Source organism: Fulmarus glacialis, unplaced genomic scaffold (genome assembly GCF_000690835.1).
Source record: "Fulmarus glacialis isolate BGI_N327 unplaced genomic scaffold, ASM69083v1 scaffold6023, whole genome shotgun sequence".
Taxonomy (NCBI): domain Eukaryota; kingdom Metazoa; phylum Chordata; class Aves; order Procellariiformes; family Procellariidae; genus Fulmarus; species Fulmarus glacialis.
In genome coordinates, this window is record NW_009204780.1 from 14,147 (window position 1) to 29,978 (window position 15,832).

The 15,832-nt window shown below is 42.5% G+C and overlaps 4 protein-coding genes and 1 pseudogene across 4 annotated transcripts; all 5 read left to right on the forward strand.

Moving 5' to 3' along the window:
* Nucleotides 1–798: 798 nt before the first annotated feature.
* Nucleotides 799–1,737, forward strand: LOC104074834 (UDP-glucuronosyltransferase 1-1-like). Its single transcript, XM_009575109.1, has one exon. The coding sequence runs from the start codon at nucleotides 799–801 to the stop codon at nucleotides 1,735–1,737; it is 939 nt and encodes a 312-aa protein (XP_009573404.1).
* Nucleotides 1,738–3,197: 1,460 nt separating this feature from the next.
* LOC104074835 (UDP-glucuronosyltransferase 1-1-like) lies at nucleotides 3,198–4,136 on the forward strand. Its single transcript, XM_009575110.1, has one exon. The coding sequence runs from the start codon at nucleotides 3,198–3,200 to the stop codon at nucleotides 4,134–4,136; it is 939 nt and encodes a 312-aa protein (XP_009573405.1).
* An 834-nt stretch (nucleotides 4,137–4,970) lies between these two features.
* LOC104074836 (UDP-glucuronosyltransferase 1-1-like) lies at nucleotides 4,971–5,942 on the forward strand. Its single transcript, XM_009575111.1, is given in 2 exon segments — nucleotides 4,971–5,831; nucleotides 5,874–5,942. Coding segments are annotated over 2 exon segments (930 nt in total).
* A 4,996-nt stretch (nucleotides 5,943–10,938) lies between these two features.
* Nucleotides 10,939–13,034, forward strand: LOC104074837 (UDP-glucuronosyltransferase 1-1-like). Its single transcript, XM_009575112.1, is given in 5 exon segments — nucleotides 10,939–11,109; nucleotides 11,188–11,676; nucleotides 11,678–11,800; nucleotides 12,565–12,689; nucleotides 12,929–13,034. Coding segments are annotated over 5 exon segments (1,014 nt in total).
* Nucleotides 13,035–13,147: 113 nt separating this feature from the next.
* On the forward strand, nucleotides 13,148–13,999 carry LOC104074838 (annotated as a pseudogene).
* Nucleotides 14,000–15,832: the final 1,833 nt, after the last annotated feature.

Here is a 15,832-nt window from a genome sequence, read left to right on the forward strand (position 1 = left end):
GAGCTGCAGTAGTTCGGTAAATGCCCTTAAAAAAATTCTGGTGCATACTATCAACCTTCATAGTAAATTACTGTATGGTCAAAATTACTCTGTGCAATAATTTTCATAATTAGGGCTGATTGTCTGCAAATCCTCTCTATGCATTAGTGTTGTTTACTTTCATGGCCCTGGGGCATGCTCTTTGCAGGCTGATCTAGAAGGGTATTTCTGAGTTGCTCATCCAATTTTAAATATATCTGGCAAAATCATGCCCTTGTCCTTCCTCCTTCCAGCCCCTACTTCACGCTTCCAAAAAGAGGCATTTCAAGGAAATGAACTTCGATAGCCAATTTTCCATTTTCATTTCAATGTCAAGATATAAAACTGATAAAGAAACCAGACCATTTCCCCTGTGAAGCATTAATATTTTTCTAATCTTTTACAAATAGAAAATTATTTGGACTGGCAGAAGGAGAGGAATTTTCTTATACTGAAAATTCTTGTTTGGAAAATTAATGATCTATTAATCAGCACTTTTGAGCAGACCACTTGTTGAAGGATCCCTCATTTCCGTAGACCTCAGTGTCCTGCAACACAAAGAGGTGGGTGTTCCCAGTCTAGCTGCTGCATTGATTACTGTCTGCCAAAATGGCTGCACTTTTAACACCTCTTATTCCGTCTTTGCCATACCCATGATGATACGTTTACCACACAGCAAATAAGTCTAAAGATCATCCCAAGAAAGCACAGCACAGATTCCTTAAAAACGTGGAGCTGGGAATATTCTTTCTGGGCAGCACTCACCAGATTTCTGCAGAAATGGCCCCAGTGCTTACTGCTTATCCGCAAGTCACGGCGACGCTGGTTCTGCTCCTGTCCATGCTCAGTTACGCTGCTGGTGTGAAGCTGCTGGTGGTGCCAGTGGATGGGGGTTGTTGGCTCAGCATGTGGGAGGTGTTGGACAGTCTCAGGCAGAAAGGACATGAAATAGTCGTCGTTGCACCTTTTTCAAACATACATATAAAACCATCAGAGAATTTTTTTATGAAAATGTATCCAATACCCTTCATAAAGAAAGAAGTGGATGGAAGTATCCATTCTTTTTCACAGGATGTATTTGAAGAAGGATCTTTTCTGGAAAGATTTCTTAAAGTACACCAGAGACTGAAAAGCATTTCTGCCATTACTCTCTCCACCTGTGCACACTTCCTATACAACAAAGAGCTTGTCAGATATCTTGAGGAGAGCAAGTTCAATGTTGTCCTTACAGACCCTGTACTACCCTGTGGGCAGATACTGGCTGAGCATCTTTCAGTCCCTTCCGTGTTTTTTTTGCGAGGAGCACCATGTGGTTTAGATTTTGAAACCACTCAATGTCCCAGTCCCCCTTCTTACGTCCCCAGGGTATTCACAGAGCTTACAGACCGCATGAACTTTCTGCAGCGGGTGAAGAATCTAATCTTTGACATCCGAAATTATTTTCTCTGCGATTGTGTCTTTCAACCATACGCAAAACTGACTTCTGAGTTCCTTCAGTGGCATGTGACTGTGCTGGATCTCTTACGCCAGGCTTCCATTTGGCTCATGAGGTTAGATTTTACGTTAGATTATCCAAGACCTTTGATGCCCAACATCATTGCAATTGGAGGAGTAAACTGTGTTCACAAGAAGCTAACTCAGGTGGGTCATGCTCTGTTTTTAATTCTTGCTCTGATCGACTTCTGCATTTACAAGGGTGGAATTTTGTATTGCAGATAAGAATCAAGTTCCTGTTTAGAGTGAGTTAGGCAAATACTCATGACAGAAATGATTTTTCTCTCACTTTCTTCCTCACTTTCCATTTTCTGTGTAGGCAGCTGTATCTTTTCATTTATAAAGTATGCTCAGTTGAAGAGAAACTCTAGGCTCTTCTAGTGAAGGTCCGTGATGGGACATTGTATCCACCAGCAAATGGGATTGCCAATGTTTCTGGACAGTAGGACAAAGGGCTGGATTTGTCTCATGAGCAGCTCCCATGGGATGGCCCACAAAACCTTAAAAGCTCTTTCCAGGCTCAAAAACCCAGTCCTAATGAATGGAGCCATAGAGCAGGTCTGCTTTGAGATGTCCAGGACAGCATGACTAGCACTGAGGGGATGGATGCAGCCTTGGTGATTATGCTTTCAGATGTGGCATGTGCTTTGAGTGCCTCAGACGTAGAAGATAGTAATGCACGCAGTTCTTACTGGAAAGCCTCCTCTGCTGCTTTGTGGGAGAGCCTGGAGAGTTGTGCTATTCTTTTCGGTGCCCTGGCATTCTCTTCAATCATATTATTTAGGACTTGTGCGCTGTGGGGAAAGGCCACCAAGCCTGTGTGGCAATTCCACGCATCTCCAAGTGGCGGAGGTGGCTATGGCATCTTACAGACATCCTCATGCACACTGTAATGTGCCACCTGAACATTCATGCAACTCCACTGCTGCTGGACACCATGCAAGATTTGCCAGTGAGAAAAAAGAAGCCAGAATTAGGCCCTGAATTGTTTCGTGGAAAGTCCTTCTCAAAGAGTGTTCAGACATCTCTGATCTGTCCTCCGAGCTCACAAAGCCAACCCCTCCATCCCCTGAGGCAGGTCTCAGACACTGGAAGTACCGCTTAGTGAGGGTGATGTGTCTTGCAGAGAAACCTGGTATCATGCTTCCATCTTCATTAGTCTTCTCAGTCTAGAAACAATCTTAAACAGCTCTTACACATCTGCTATGGGGCCATAGGCCTCCTAGAGATGAGTGTTCAAGGAGAGAGAGGCGGGGCGGGGGGGAAGGTCTTGCAGCCCGGGGGGAGGGAGCAGCCTCTGCTAGGCTAAGTGGTGATGTGGATGTGACACATCTCCTGCACGTGCAAAAGATTCAGCCAGAGGGAGGCTATCAGAAGTTCAGTCCCACCCAGAACCACCCCTGCCTCCTTCCTGGGACACTCTTTACTGTTCCTCTACTAGAAACAGATGGGAGTAACCTGGTGTGTCCACCACACACCACCAACCTATGGACTTGGCTAGAACAAATGCTTATTGTGCAGCCTTTTATCGAATGAATGATTATCCATTTACCACACAGCAAATACCTCCAAGGATCAAAAGTTAGGCTGTAGCACATATTGCATAAAAGCACGGAGCTGGTGCTATTGCTTCAGTGCCGCCAGTGGCTTTCTTTCTGGGCAGCACTCACCAGATTTCTGCAGAAATGGCCCCGGTGCTTACTGCTCATCTGCAAGTCACGGCGACGCTGGTTCTGCTCCTGTCCATGCTCAGTTCAGCTGCTGGTGGGAAGCTGCTGGTGGTGCCGGTGGATGGGAGTCATTGGCTCAGCATGCAGGAGGTGTTGGATGGTCTCAGGCAGAAGGGACATGAAATAGTCGTCGTTGCACCTGAAATCAGCTTGTTCTTAAAGCCAACAAATAATTTTGTTATGAAAATGTACCCAGTCCCTTTCACACAGGAAGAGATGGATAAAAATTTACGGGCATTTTTACAAGAAATATTTGAAGAAGGATCTTTTCTGGAAAGATTTCTTAAAGTATACCAAACTATGAAAAGACTCTCTGATTTGTCAGTCTCCACCTGTGCACACTTCCTATACAACAAAGACCTTGTCAGATATCTTGAGGAGAGCAAGTTTGATGCTGTCCTTACAGACCCTGTACTACCCTGTGGGCAGATACTGGCTGAGCATCTTTCAGTCCCTTCCGTGTTTTTTTTGCGAGGAGCACCATGTGGTTTAGATTTTGAAGCCACTCAGTGTCCCAGTCCCCCTTCTTACGTCCCCAGGGTATTCGCAGTGCTTACAGACCGCATGAACTTTCTGCAGCGGGTGAAGAATCTAATCTTTGACATCCCAAATTATTTTCTCTGCGATTGTGTCTTTCAACCATACGCAAAACTGGCTTCTGAGTTCCTTCAGCGGCATGTGACTGTGCTGGATCTCTTACGCCAGGCTTCCATTTGGCTCATGAGGTTAGATTTTACGTTAGATTATCCAAGACCTTTGATGCCCAACATCATTGCAATTGGAGGAGTAAACTGTGTTCACAAGAAGCTAACTCAGGTGGGTCATGCTCTGTTTTTAATTCTTGCTCTGATCGACTTCTGCATTTACAAGGGTGAAATTTTGTATTGCAGATAAGAATCAAGTTCCTGTTTAGAGTGAGTTAGGCAAATACTCATGACAGAAATGATTTTTCTCTCACTTTCTTCCTCACTTTCCATTTTCTGTGTAGGCAGCTGTATCTTTTCATTTATAAAGTATGCTCAGTTGATGCCTTTTTCATTACGTGTATTCAAAGCCATTTTGTGTAGCTTTAACGTGGTACTCTCTCCCTTAGTGAGTGATGGATGAACAGCAAGTAAGTCTGAGGGGCTGTCAAATCCTTGCAGTTAGGTATAATCCATACAACTTTGCAAATGGTTGTAGTAGGGAGAATTGCATGACAGGCTTCTGTCCCGGGGCACCCTTGCTGCCTTACCACTTCTTTCTTTGTCAATGAATTTGTCTGCTCCTTCTCATGGGTATTTCCAAAGCCAGAGTCAGCAACAGGTTGTCGACTCTCAGGCTAAGAAGCATCTGTTTACAGGCAGGCCTCAGAAGATTTCACCTTGGTGATGGCTATGTGAGATCTAAGAACAAAATCATTCTCAATGAGTCTGAAGGGGCTGTGATGGCTTGGCAGATCCTGCTCAAAGGCAGTAGAGCTGCCAAAGCTTTTCTGGTAGAAACAGATGGGCCTTATCTGGTGCATCCACCACATTTACCACCAGCCCATGTAGATTGCTGAACTCCATTACTTGTTATCCATCCTTTTATCAAATCAGTGATTATCCATTTACCACACAGCAAATACTTTGAAGGATCAAAAGTTAGGCTGTAACACAGATTGCATAAAAGCACGGAGCTGGTGCTGTTGCTTCAGTGCCGCCAGTGGCTTTCTTTCTGGGCAGCACTCACCAGATTTCTGCAGAAATGGCCCCAGTGCTTACTGCTCATCTGCAAGTCACAGCGACGCTGGTTCTGCTCCTGTCCATGCTCAGTTATGCTGCTGGTGGGAAGCTGCTGGTGGTGCCGGTGGATGGGAGTCGTTGGCTCAGCATGCGGGAAGTGTTGGATGGTCTCAGGCAGAAGGGACATGAAATAGTCGTCGTTGCACCTGAAATCAGCTTGTACATAAAGCCAACAAATAATTTTGTTATGAAAATGTACCCAGTCCCTTTCACACAGGAAGAGATGGATGGAAATTTCCAAGCATTTTCACAGGATGTATTTGAAGAAGGATCTTTTCTGGAAAGAGTTGTTAGAATTTATCAACGGTCAAAAAAAGCCTCTGCAATGTTCCTGTCTACCTGTACACACTTACTGTACAACAAAGAGCTTGTCAGATACCTTGAGGAGAGTAAATTTGATGCTGTCTTTACAGACCCTGTACTACCCTGTGGGCAGATACTGGCTGAGCATCTTTCAGTCCCTTCCGTGTTTCTCTTGCAGCAAATACCATGTGGTTTAGATTTTGAAGCCACTCAGTGTCCCAATCCCCCTTCTTATGTCCCCAGGATATTCACAGAGCTTACAGACCACATGAACTTTTTCCAGCGGGTGAAGAATCTAATCTTTGACATCCCACATTCTCTTCTCTGTGAGTTTCTTTTTCAACCATACACAAAACTGGCTTCTGAGTTCCTTCAGCGGGACGTGACTGTGTTACATCTCTTACGCAACGCCTCCATTTGGCTTCTGCGATTAGACTTCGTGTTCCACTATCCCAGACCATTGATGCCCAACATGATCATAATTGGAGGAGTAAACTGCGCTCACAGGAAGCTAACTCAGGTGCGTCATGCCCGATTCTTGTTCTTATAAGCTCCTGGTTCACTAGAGAACTTTGTATCACAGATTTTGTTAGAAAGGTCTCTTTAATTGAGTGATAGTAAACTGCTTTAAACTGCTTTTGCTTTGCCAAGGGGTACTAGTACTCATTTCAGTGAAGATATCTCAAGTATCACACTATAAAAATGGGGGTGGTATTTTGAATGGGTATAGCTCTGCTGAAGTCCACATAGATTTGTGGAGGTCTGAATCTGATCACTTTGCTCAGAAACCTCCCCCCAAACACCTCCTGCCACCAACTGATGAATTCAACTTCTTTGCTAGAGCTAAGAGAAAGAAAAGATGGTGGGAAGGGCATAAGATGTTTTGATATCCGTGAGAGCACTGTTTATAGTCACCTATGAAAATCCCAGTTTGCTCTTTCACATTCGTCTTTACTTAGAGGATGACTCTGTGCTTGTGAGCCTTCTCTCACTGTCTGCTGGTAAGAGAACAACCAATTTCCTACAGCAGATTCGTCTCTTGACTTGCTGCAGCAGCAAGAGTCCGTGGCAACGTTTGCTTTGTGAACCTTCTCCTCCTCCTGTCACTGATCTCGTGGACACTGCTTCTCATACTGTGTTTCTGCTTTGTGTGAATTGCCCATAGACGTAAAGCTAGTTTCTGGGATCTAAGCTGCAAGTTCTGTGCTGGCATTTAATTCCATTATTGGGTTTATAACACTTGACAGAACCAGCTAGGTCTCACCTGTGACATCTTCATTAACTTTTACAATGCATTTTGCCCTGCTTGATCTGATGAGTGTCTGAGCTTCAGAAAACATCTTCTTTAGAACTAGTTACCTTTCACTGCCAAGTACCCTCCAGAAAGATCAGTGTTTCTATTGCTTTATGGCAGAAGAGTCTTGTTTTTCACTGGTATGGATGAGAAGATTTTTTTCTCTCAGCCTTGGGTCCCAGCTGCACCAGGACTCCTTCTTTCCCAGCATTCCCCAAGGATGGAGAAGCCTGTTATAAAACCCAGTGGATGGAAGTCCCTGGCCCAGCAATGAGTCAGGCAGTGGAGCTGCTCATCCCGAAGGGTTGAAAAGCTTGAAGGATGAAAAGTCAAGGATGAAAAGCTTGATCTTCTGCCAGAAGACAATTTTCTTATGAGAATACCATCAGGCACCAGTGATCAAAGCATCAGTAACATCTCAGGATGCAGGGAGATCTGAGTGTGCAGTTTCAGGCCATTAGTTAAGGCATATTTGATAATGTCCACTCTGGGAAAGGGTTGACAGCACATGAAGAGCTTTCTTGTTTTATTAGACACCAAATAGTTCATACCGGAAAGGCCCTCAAGAGGGCATGTGGCCAAGCTCTCTGCCCAAAACGAGAGCAAGTTTGCCATTACAGCAGGTTGCTCACGACCTTTTTATAACATGTTCTGCAAGAGAGAGATTAATTTGAGAAGTCCTTTACCAATCTTCTGTTCTGCCTTATGGATCAATCCCTGCAGAATTTCCTCACATCCCACAGCCAGTTTTTTTTCTTTTAAGTTTTCCTGTGGTTTGGAATATGGTAGACTGAAAAAATACATTAGTTTGGAAGGTGCCATCAATTACCAGAGTGCTTGATTTGCAGATGGATATAGTCACAGGTTAGCAGTGTATCTTATGAATTTCATCAGATTTGGCAATGCACAGCATTTCAGTCATTCCTCTATTTGGCTGCAGAAATGTTACCTTGTTTTGCATATCCTAGGCCAGTAATGCTCCTCAGTGGAAACATCAGCATTGCTATGTCACTGTAATATAAATGCTCTTAACTGCTTGACATGGCCCATTTCCCTAGCTTCTGGCATTCTTTTTGCATATCCCAGGCCAGTGATGCTCCTTATTTAAAGTATCAACTGGCATAATAAAAATAAAGTATAAGTTATGTTACTTTATTCTTATAAAATGAATGTTGGATTTATTTCAGATCTTTTTTAAGGTGTATTCAAATATATTTTTTGGTTTGCAGAGTAACATCATAGCTTCTATTTTTAGAAATAACTATTCCTGTTAAGTAAGTTTTTCAGATATTGACTTTGCAAAACAGTGAAATAGGGCTTATTTTTCAGAAAAAGCTGAATCTCACATGGTAAAAATGAAGCATTTTTAAGAGGATTCAAACTTGGCACTCAGTCTAGAAAAGTAGAGATGGAATAAACTGTATAGCTAAACCTATGAAAAGAAATACAACAAAGGATCCATGATGGAGGTCTGTAAAAAGTCCTGAAAGGTGTAGCAAAGGTGAAAGGGGAACTGATACGCAGTTTTTCCCAATACTTGACCTATGGCTAACACTGAAATGAGGCAGCAACAAGCTTAAAGCAAACAAAAGGGAGTACTTTTTCACACCATGCACAAAAAAAAAAAAAATCTGCCTCTCAACACCAGCAGATTTTTTTTGTAAACAAAACCTACGAGTGTAAAAAGGATTTGGGTGGTTAATAAGACGTACATTCTGACTGCCAGGATTTGTAGACTTACAAAAGAGGTAATCATGGATTCCCCTAACTGGGGATATTCACTGTACTGTTTCCAGCACACAGCCTTGGCACTCAACTCCGCACTTTAGCTTTACTTTCTTGTGATCGATATCTCTTTTCACCCTTGCCTTTGGAAAATGGGCTAAACTTGTGGACTTTAGTCTCTGGACTCATATACATGTGAAAGGGTGTTTGTGTGTTGCTCAAAATCCAGTGATACAACTTTTAGACTCTTACGGACGTGCCGTTAGACTTAAGGGTTTGGTTTGGGTTTTTTTACCTCTTTACTTTAATGTTGTTTTATAGCATTTTATATTAGTGTTACACAGATAATGCACATTTGGCTGAAATGTTAGCAGAAATTAAAGACTACATGGAAGTGACTATGTATTAAATATGAGATTTGAGGGGCTTTTATATGTTAGCATAGGGTAACAGTATGTCTGCAACTCCGGGTTAACTACCTGAGTGTATACTGCCACCTTAGGGCATATGCAATGCTGCATATGTTGTGAGATCTTTTCTGTATCACTGAAATGTGAAAATGCGCACATAGGTACTGCAGCTAACTCTCTGGCACATGAGAACACCTTCTGTCCACCTCCTTTAGTTTTTGGTCTTTTAATATCACCACACTGTCAGCTAGAGAGAAAGCTTTGCTTATACAGGCTGCAGAATGGGACTGTATTGATGTCTGAAACTCCTTCCTCTTTAACGCAGTTTCCTTAGACGTCCTTCTTGTTGGCTTATAAGAATCACTTTTTTTAACGTGCCACATGGAGAACCTCCTATCAAAATAAACTTTTCAGGACACACTTAGTATTAGCCTTGGAATGTGCTTATCACACCCAGGTACCTTTGGCAAAGGTAGCCATTTCACGAACCAGATTTCCCATCACTCCTACCTGCTCCAATACAACTCTTCCAGGCTGCTGCACAGCATGAAGAAACTGTTCAGAGCTCTCTACGATCCAGATGCTTGGTTGGGCATCTAAAACAGTCTGTCTTCTCCAGCCAGCAATTGCTCTTGTTCAGCTTCATTCCTGTATCTTATTTTGCTTTTGTAAACTTGCAAACTTTTGGCATCCACCTTTTCCCTTTCCATGAAATATGCCTTAATGGCAGATGAGATCTGCTTCGTCAGGCACTTCTTTTAAGCACAAACTGCAGATATCTGCTTTTCTAGGTTTATCTTGAAAGTTTTCATGTGCCTTTGCGTGTTCTCCCTATCTAAGGACATTGCCTTGTTTATAGGCGCCTATTTCATTCACCCGTCTACCCATTGGGTTTCCATTGCATCATTTGCTGCATTTTCAACCCAAGTTCTCAAGAATAATTAGGCACTTAAATCCCATTCAAATCAACCTGATTTGGATATCTAAACAAGTCCTTGGAGTGCGACTGTCTTCCACATCAGATCACATCAGTCATGCTGTTACACAGGCAAACCTTCAAAACCTCAGAGGTAAAAAACTTTTTCAGAATGTTCAGTCCAAATCTCTCAAACTGCCATTTGTGGCCCTGATTATACTATTTACTGCTACCCAGAGAAATTTGGCTCTGTCATCATTGTTACTCCCCACTGAGTAGTTGTAGGCTGCGGTCGAGTGTTACAGAGAACAGGACTTCCAACATGGTTTTGGGTTTTTCTTTTGCCTGAAAAATCTTACCATAGCACATGCAGAAGCAGCTCAGAAACTCTGTTCTCCCCTTTTTCTGGTAAGCACAGGACACAAGTGTGGACTTACTATTGGCTCACACCACAGCCAAGCCTTATTAACTTCTTTTGAAAAGTAGCTATTATTAAGAACTTTCAAAAACATTTGGCCCGTAGCCTCTCACCTATGAACTCTTACGGCCCCTCTTGACCAAGGACCGCATGTTCTGCTGTATCATTGCTTTCAAAAAGATGTTTGGCCTCGAGCCACTCACCTACGAACTCTTATGGCCCCACTTGAGCAAGAACTGCATATTCTGCTGCATCATTGTTTGTATAAAAAGATGTTTGGTTAATACGTTACCCAAACTTTGGTGACACCACTGCTTGGCGTGCCGGCTCCTGCTTACCGTGTAGAACATCGTGCATGAACTCCAGGCACTTTCTGAGCAAATGTGTAAGAGAGAAAGTTGGAGGTTTAGGTCTTCCATGTCAATAGTGCAACACACTTCTTGTATTACAAGCTCTCTGGAGAAGCTCAGTGGCCATGAAAGTTGGGAGGCAGTACTCCTGACTTTAATCTGGCACAGGACAGTCAAGTGCACAGCGACTCACTTCAAACAGAAAAATCCCTTTACAAACAACTGCTACCTCTGCTAATCAAAGACCCTGCTAATTGTTCTGAATAATTTAACATAATGTAAATGCATGGAAATGCTTCTTGCTTTAGATCCTTTGATAGCACTCTTATCAATGCTTTTATCATCCTTTAAAACGTGATCTTTAAACTCCAACAACCTGTCTTAGCAAACATTTTGTAGAGGTAAAGATTAAAGACCATGAAGTTATAAATGAGGTACAACTATTTTTTGCTTTGATATGCTGCTTGGAAGAAGTAAGAAGGAACAGTGCATTTCTTGTCTTGCTGACAGCCCCATGACAATTATGTGGAGGTACCAAATATATGCTGAGCTTGTTCTTTTTCTTTCTTTCTGGAGTTTTGCAGAAGGTGGGAAGCTCTTGGTCGTGCCTCAGGATGGAAGTAACTGGCTGAGCATGTGTGTGGTTCTGGAAAAACTCTGGGAAAGGGGGCACGAAATCATTGTGGTGATTCCTGAAGCTACTTTGCTCATGAAAAGCTCACAATCCTTCACTATCAAAACATACTCTGTGCCCTACACATAGGAGTTTGTAGATAGATACTACCATTCTGTCAGTGAAAAAAGTTTTGATAACCCTCCCTTTCTAGAAAAATTTACAATTTTACTCAGCAATATATCAGAACTGACTAACATGTTCTCTTCTACTTGTCGGCATCTCTTATATGATGAAGAACTAATGAAGTACTTCCATGACAGCAAATCTGATGCCATTATGATGGATCCTGTGTTGCCCTGTGGAACAATTGTTGCTGAATATCTATCTTTCCCTTCAGTGTACTTCATGCGTGGTCTTCCATGTACCTTAGACTACAAACCCACGCAGTGTCCCAGTCCTTTTTCTTATGTGCCAAGGACTTTTACGTCCAGTTCAGATCACATGAGATTTACGGAGCATGTGAAGAACCTCCTGGTTGGGTTTTCAGAGCATTTGTTTTGCTATCATCTGTTTTATTTAAAAGACGAGAACTTAGCTTCCAACTTTCTTCACAGAGAAGTAACAGTACTGGAACTGTTTTAGCAAAGCAACCATTTAGCTGATGAGAGATGACTTTGTTTTTGAGTATCTGCGCCCAATAATGCCAAATATGGTCTATATTGGAGGCATCAATTGTCAGCAGAAGCAGCCCTTATCAAAGGTTTGTCATTGTTTACCTTGAGCATATTATAGCATTTATTAGCGATTATTTAAGACTTGTTTTTTTAAGTGCTTCCTATAGTAGTATTTGTGCTTGAGCCAATATGTGATTGAATACCAGGGTGGCATGATTTGGAAGTAGGAATCTCAGGCTCTGATAGATGATCACAAGACTTGTACTGCAAGCAGCTGAAGGGTTTCTCTCCAGGAGAGCTTAGGTGAAGTTGTCTAAGCTATGTAGCTGCCTAGATATAGCTTAACTTGTTGTAAGCATAACACCATAATATTAAACAATCATGGCACATATGCTGTAACTAGATAAATGACAAAATAATTCTAGGTCATACGATTTAATATCCCTAACAGTTGTAGAATACTGATTAATTGCAGGAGACTTGATTGGATGAAAAATGGAAATGTGGAACTAACTCTGTGTATATACCCAGGCACTTATAGTGTGCCATAGAGACTGATAACGCGGATGAATACCCCAAAACCAGAGGTATGCAATCAAAGATGGTAGAGGGAGCTCTTTTGCCTCTGAATTTGTGTAGGAAGCAATGTAATATAGCATGTAAGAGGATGATTAGAAAAAAGAAGCCTTCAGGATTGTGACTACCCTCCCTCCCTCCCTAGCTTGTTTAAATCTCCCTAGTGGGCTGTGCAAATAGTGCAGATATCAGTCGTTTATTCTGTTGTTCAGACCGCAGTGGTGTTGCAACAGCAGAGCTTTTTGCTAAGCTTGCATCACGTTTACTACTCTAGACTCAGGGCTTTCACTTTGATAACTGGTCTGATTTGATAACAAATCTGAAGATAAACCTCATCAACTCACTGTATATCAAATCTCTGTCAATCATTGCTTCTTGTTTAGACTCTGAGAGCACAAGGTAATCCAAAGGTCAGACTTTTGTTCCAAGTTTTGTGTCCAATCAGCTGAGCAGGCTCAAGGCAGGGAGTTCCTCATTAACTAGATGTTAATAAGATAGTGATCGCTTGGTCAGGTGTTACCTCTCATTCATAATTCTGATCAGCCTTTCAGTGCGTCACATGGCCAATTGCTTGACACTTCTCCCTCGAGCATTTGAATCCTCTAATGTTAATTCAAGTATTCAACTTTATCTTTCAGTGCCCAGTTGTTTAAAGCCTTCACCATGTGCACAGATAATAAACCCAACCTTTACCCACAGTTAAAAATTACCCTCATTTCTGCCCAAAAACATACAGTCCGTTAAAAGTTAAACACTTACCTTAGTTAAGATTAAAGTGCAAAGTACCCCACGATTCACTCCTCGTCCATTGCAATAGTTTTGCGGCCGTTTAAAACTTTGCTGACAGCACAAGGAAAATGGCTTCTTCAAATCCGGGATTTAATTCTCTTGCCTCCTGGGTTGTGTTTTTCCTGTTCCTGTGGACCTTTTCTGAAGGTGGAAAGCTTTTGGTTGTACCTATCGATGGCAGCCACTGGCTCAGCATGCGCCCAGTTGTGGAGCGGCTCAGACAGAGGGGACATGAAATCGTGGTGGTTGCGCCAGAGATAAATTTGCGGATAGATTCGTCGGTGCATTATACCATAAAAACATACTCTGTGCCTTACACCAAGGAGTATGTGGAGGCAGAATTTAAAAAGCTGGGCTATAGGAGTTTCACACCTCAACCCTTCTTGGAAAAATTCTCAAAAATGGCAAATATTACAACCATGTTCTTTGATTCCTGCAAACGTCTTCTGTCTAACAAAGAGCTGATCGAATATCTTGAAGAAAGCAAATTTGATGCTGTCTTTATGGATCCTTTTTTTCCATGTGGACAGATAGTGGCCGAACATCTCTCCCTACCTTCTGTTTACCTTGTACGGGGACTGCCGTGCAGCCTAGACTTCCACGCTACCCTCTGTCCAAATCCTCCTTCTTACGTTCCTAGGTTCTTCACTCGCTACACAGACCGCATGGCGTTCCTCCAGCGCACGGGCAATCTCATAGCTAGCCTGAGCAGTTCCCTGGCTTGCAGCTTGCTTTATTCACCGTATGATGATTTGATCAAAGAATTCCTCCAACAAGAGGCAACAGTGCTTGAGCTGTTCAGCCACGCGTCTGTTTGGCTCATGAAATATGACTTTGTGTTTGAGTACCCCAGGCCCCTAATGCCTAATATGGTCTTGATCGGAGGCATAAGCTGCAGTCGGGAAAAAGCATTATCACAGGTTAGTTACCGTTTTTTCCCTAGTTTAGCTATGGCTGCACTGTTTGCTCTCACCATGAGATGGAGCTCCTGGCAGTAACAAATAGTAACAGGTGAAAGAGCGAGGTGGAAGCGACTGGGAAAGCACTTTGCACCTCTGCATCTCTTGTGCATTGAGGGGTATGTTACTTTTTGTGGGAGACCTCCAGACTGCCAGACAAGCCATGCATACAAAGCTGGGCTTTTCCGTTTTTTTTTCCTCCAGTATTTTCTGGCTGCCTATGTCCAGTAATTTTGTTTTGTATACCTGTTTACAAGACTTGGTGCTAGCTAGGGTAATGCAGCAGGCCAAATCATCCTAGTCCTCTGCCCTTGAGCAGAGGACCATTTCTGCAGGAATTTCAGAGTGGCAGACCTGAATGCAATCCCCATCACCCAGTGAAGCAGCAAGAGATCTGCTGCTTTTGTGTAAAATACTCTCTCCCAGATCTGGACTGCAACTGTATTTTGCTTGAACTATGCCCAACTTCCCAAATATGGGATATCTGCCACTTTCCTCTAAGAAATCCTCCTAATCCTTAGTGCTTTCTCTTATTTTTCAGTGAGTGTCCACTGCAGGTATTTCATAAAGGTCATGTGTAGCACCCACCGATACAAGCAGCTGCTGGTTAAAAAGACTTCAGTAAAATAACGCACCTATTCTCAAAGCAGGGCTGCAAAAAGTTTCCATAATGGTAGTGGCATTTCTGAGCAGAAAGTCAGACCTTGGCACACAAAAACATTTAAAGAACAGAATAAAACTGGTGTGACTAGTCCCACAGAAAATAAATAGGGCTAAATATGCCCTGAAATAGCTGTATCTGTTCCACTGCATCAGGAACTGCTAAAGAATTTTGTACCAAAAGCACATTTGTAGTTTGGGGAGGATTTTGCAGTTCCCAGATGTCTGTGAGTTTATAAAGAACTAAGCCCTGAGTTCCCAACCAGACATATATGAGGCCTTAATGGAGAGCGTGTCTTCAGAGAAATCTGGTAAGACAGAACCAAGCCCTGAAATGAGAGTTACATGTCACCTTGTTTGCTCCCAGGAGAGCATGAGGTCTGCTGTTTGGGGTGCAGCTATCAGCAAACCTTCAACAGCGCCTTCTATTTGGGATCCAGTCCAAGCGAAGGGCCACGGCACTCTGGTCAGCCACAAAAATACATAACAGAGCCTAAACTAAGAGGGTCAATCTCGGTTATCCCCTCAGACCCTAGAGATAACATTTCAATTGCCAGATTTACGGGAACATTTAGTTCATTTTATTCTACTCATTTAACTCTGATGCCCACAGCAATTCCCTCCAGTTTTGTCTTTCCTTCCCTGGCTTTACCAAATATTTTTCTATGGCACAGGATTTTTGCTCCAGCCTTCAGCTGTTTTTATGCTTCATTGGAATCCTTTTGTTCTTGGATTCCAGTGACAGATCTCCTAATCCTTCTTTTATTTAAATCAAACAAACAAAACAGATTAAAAAAATTGGCAGCAGTTCAGTATTATCATACTCAAAGCAGACCAAATAAATCCAGATATTAGAAATTAGAGCTATCTGCTGTCAGAACACTTTTCAAAATCTTAATTCTCTCTTGCAGCTGCGTAGTTTGAAAAGAAGAGCATCAACTCTAAAGCCAGAGCATCTGACTTGCAATAAATGTGAAAATAAACCACAATGTATTCACCTGGGGGTTGGTTGCCAGGAAAACTATGATGATGAATTGATTTCCTTAATTGGTATAACATCTTTTTTACTGCACAGAAACCAATGTCTTTGAGCAGGCAGGCTTTGCTACATGACTGTTTTAAAATAATTTTTTT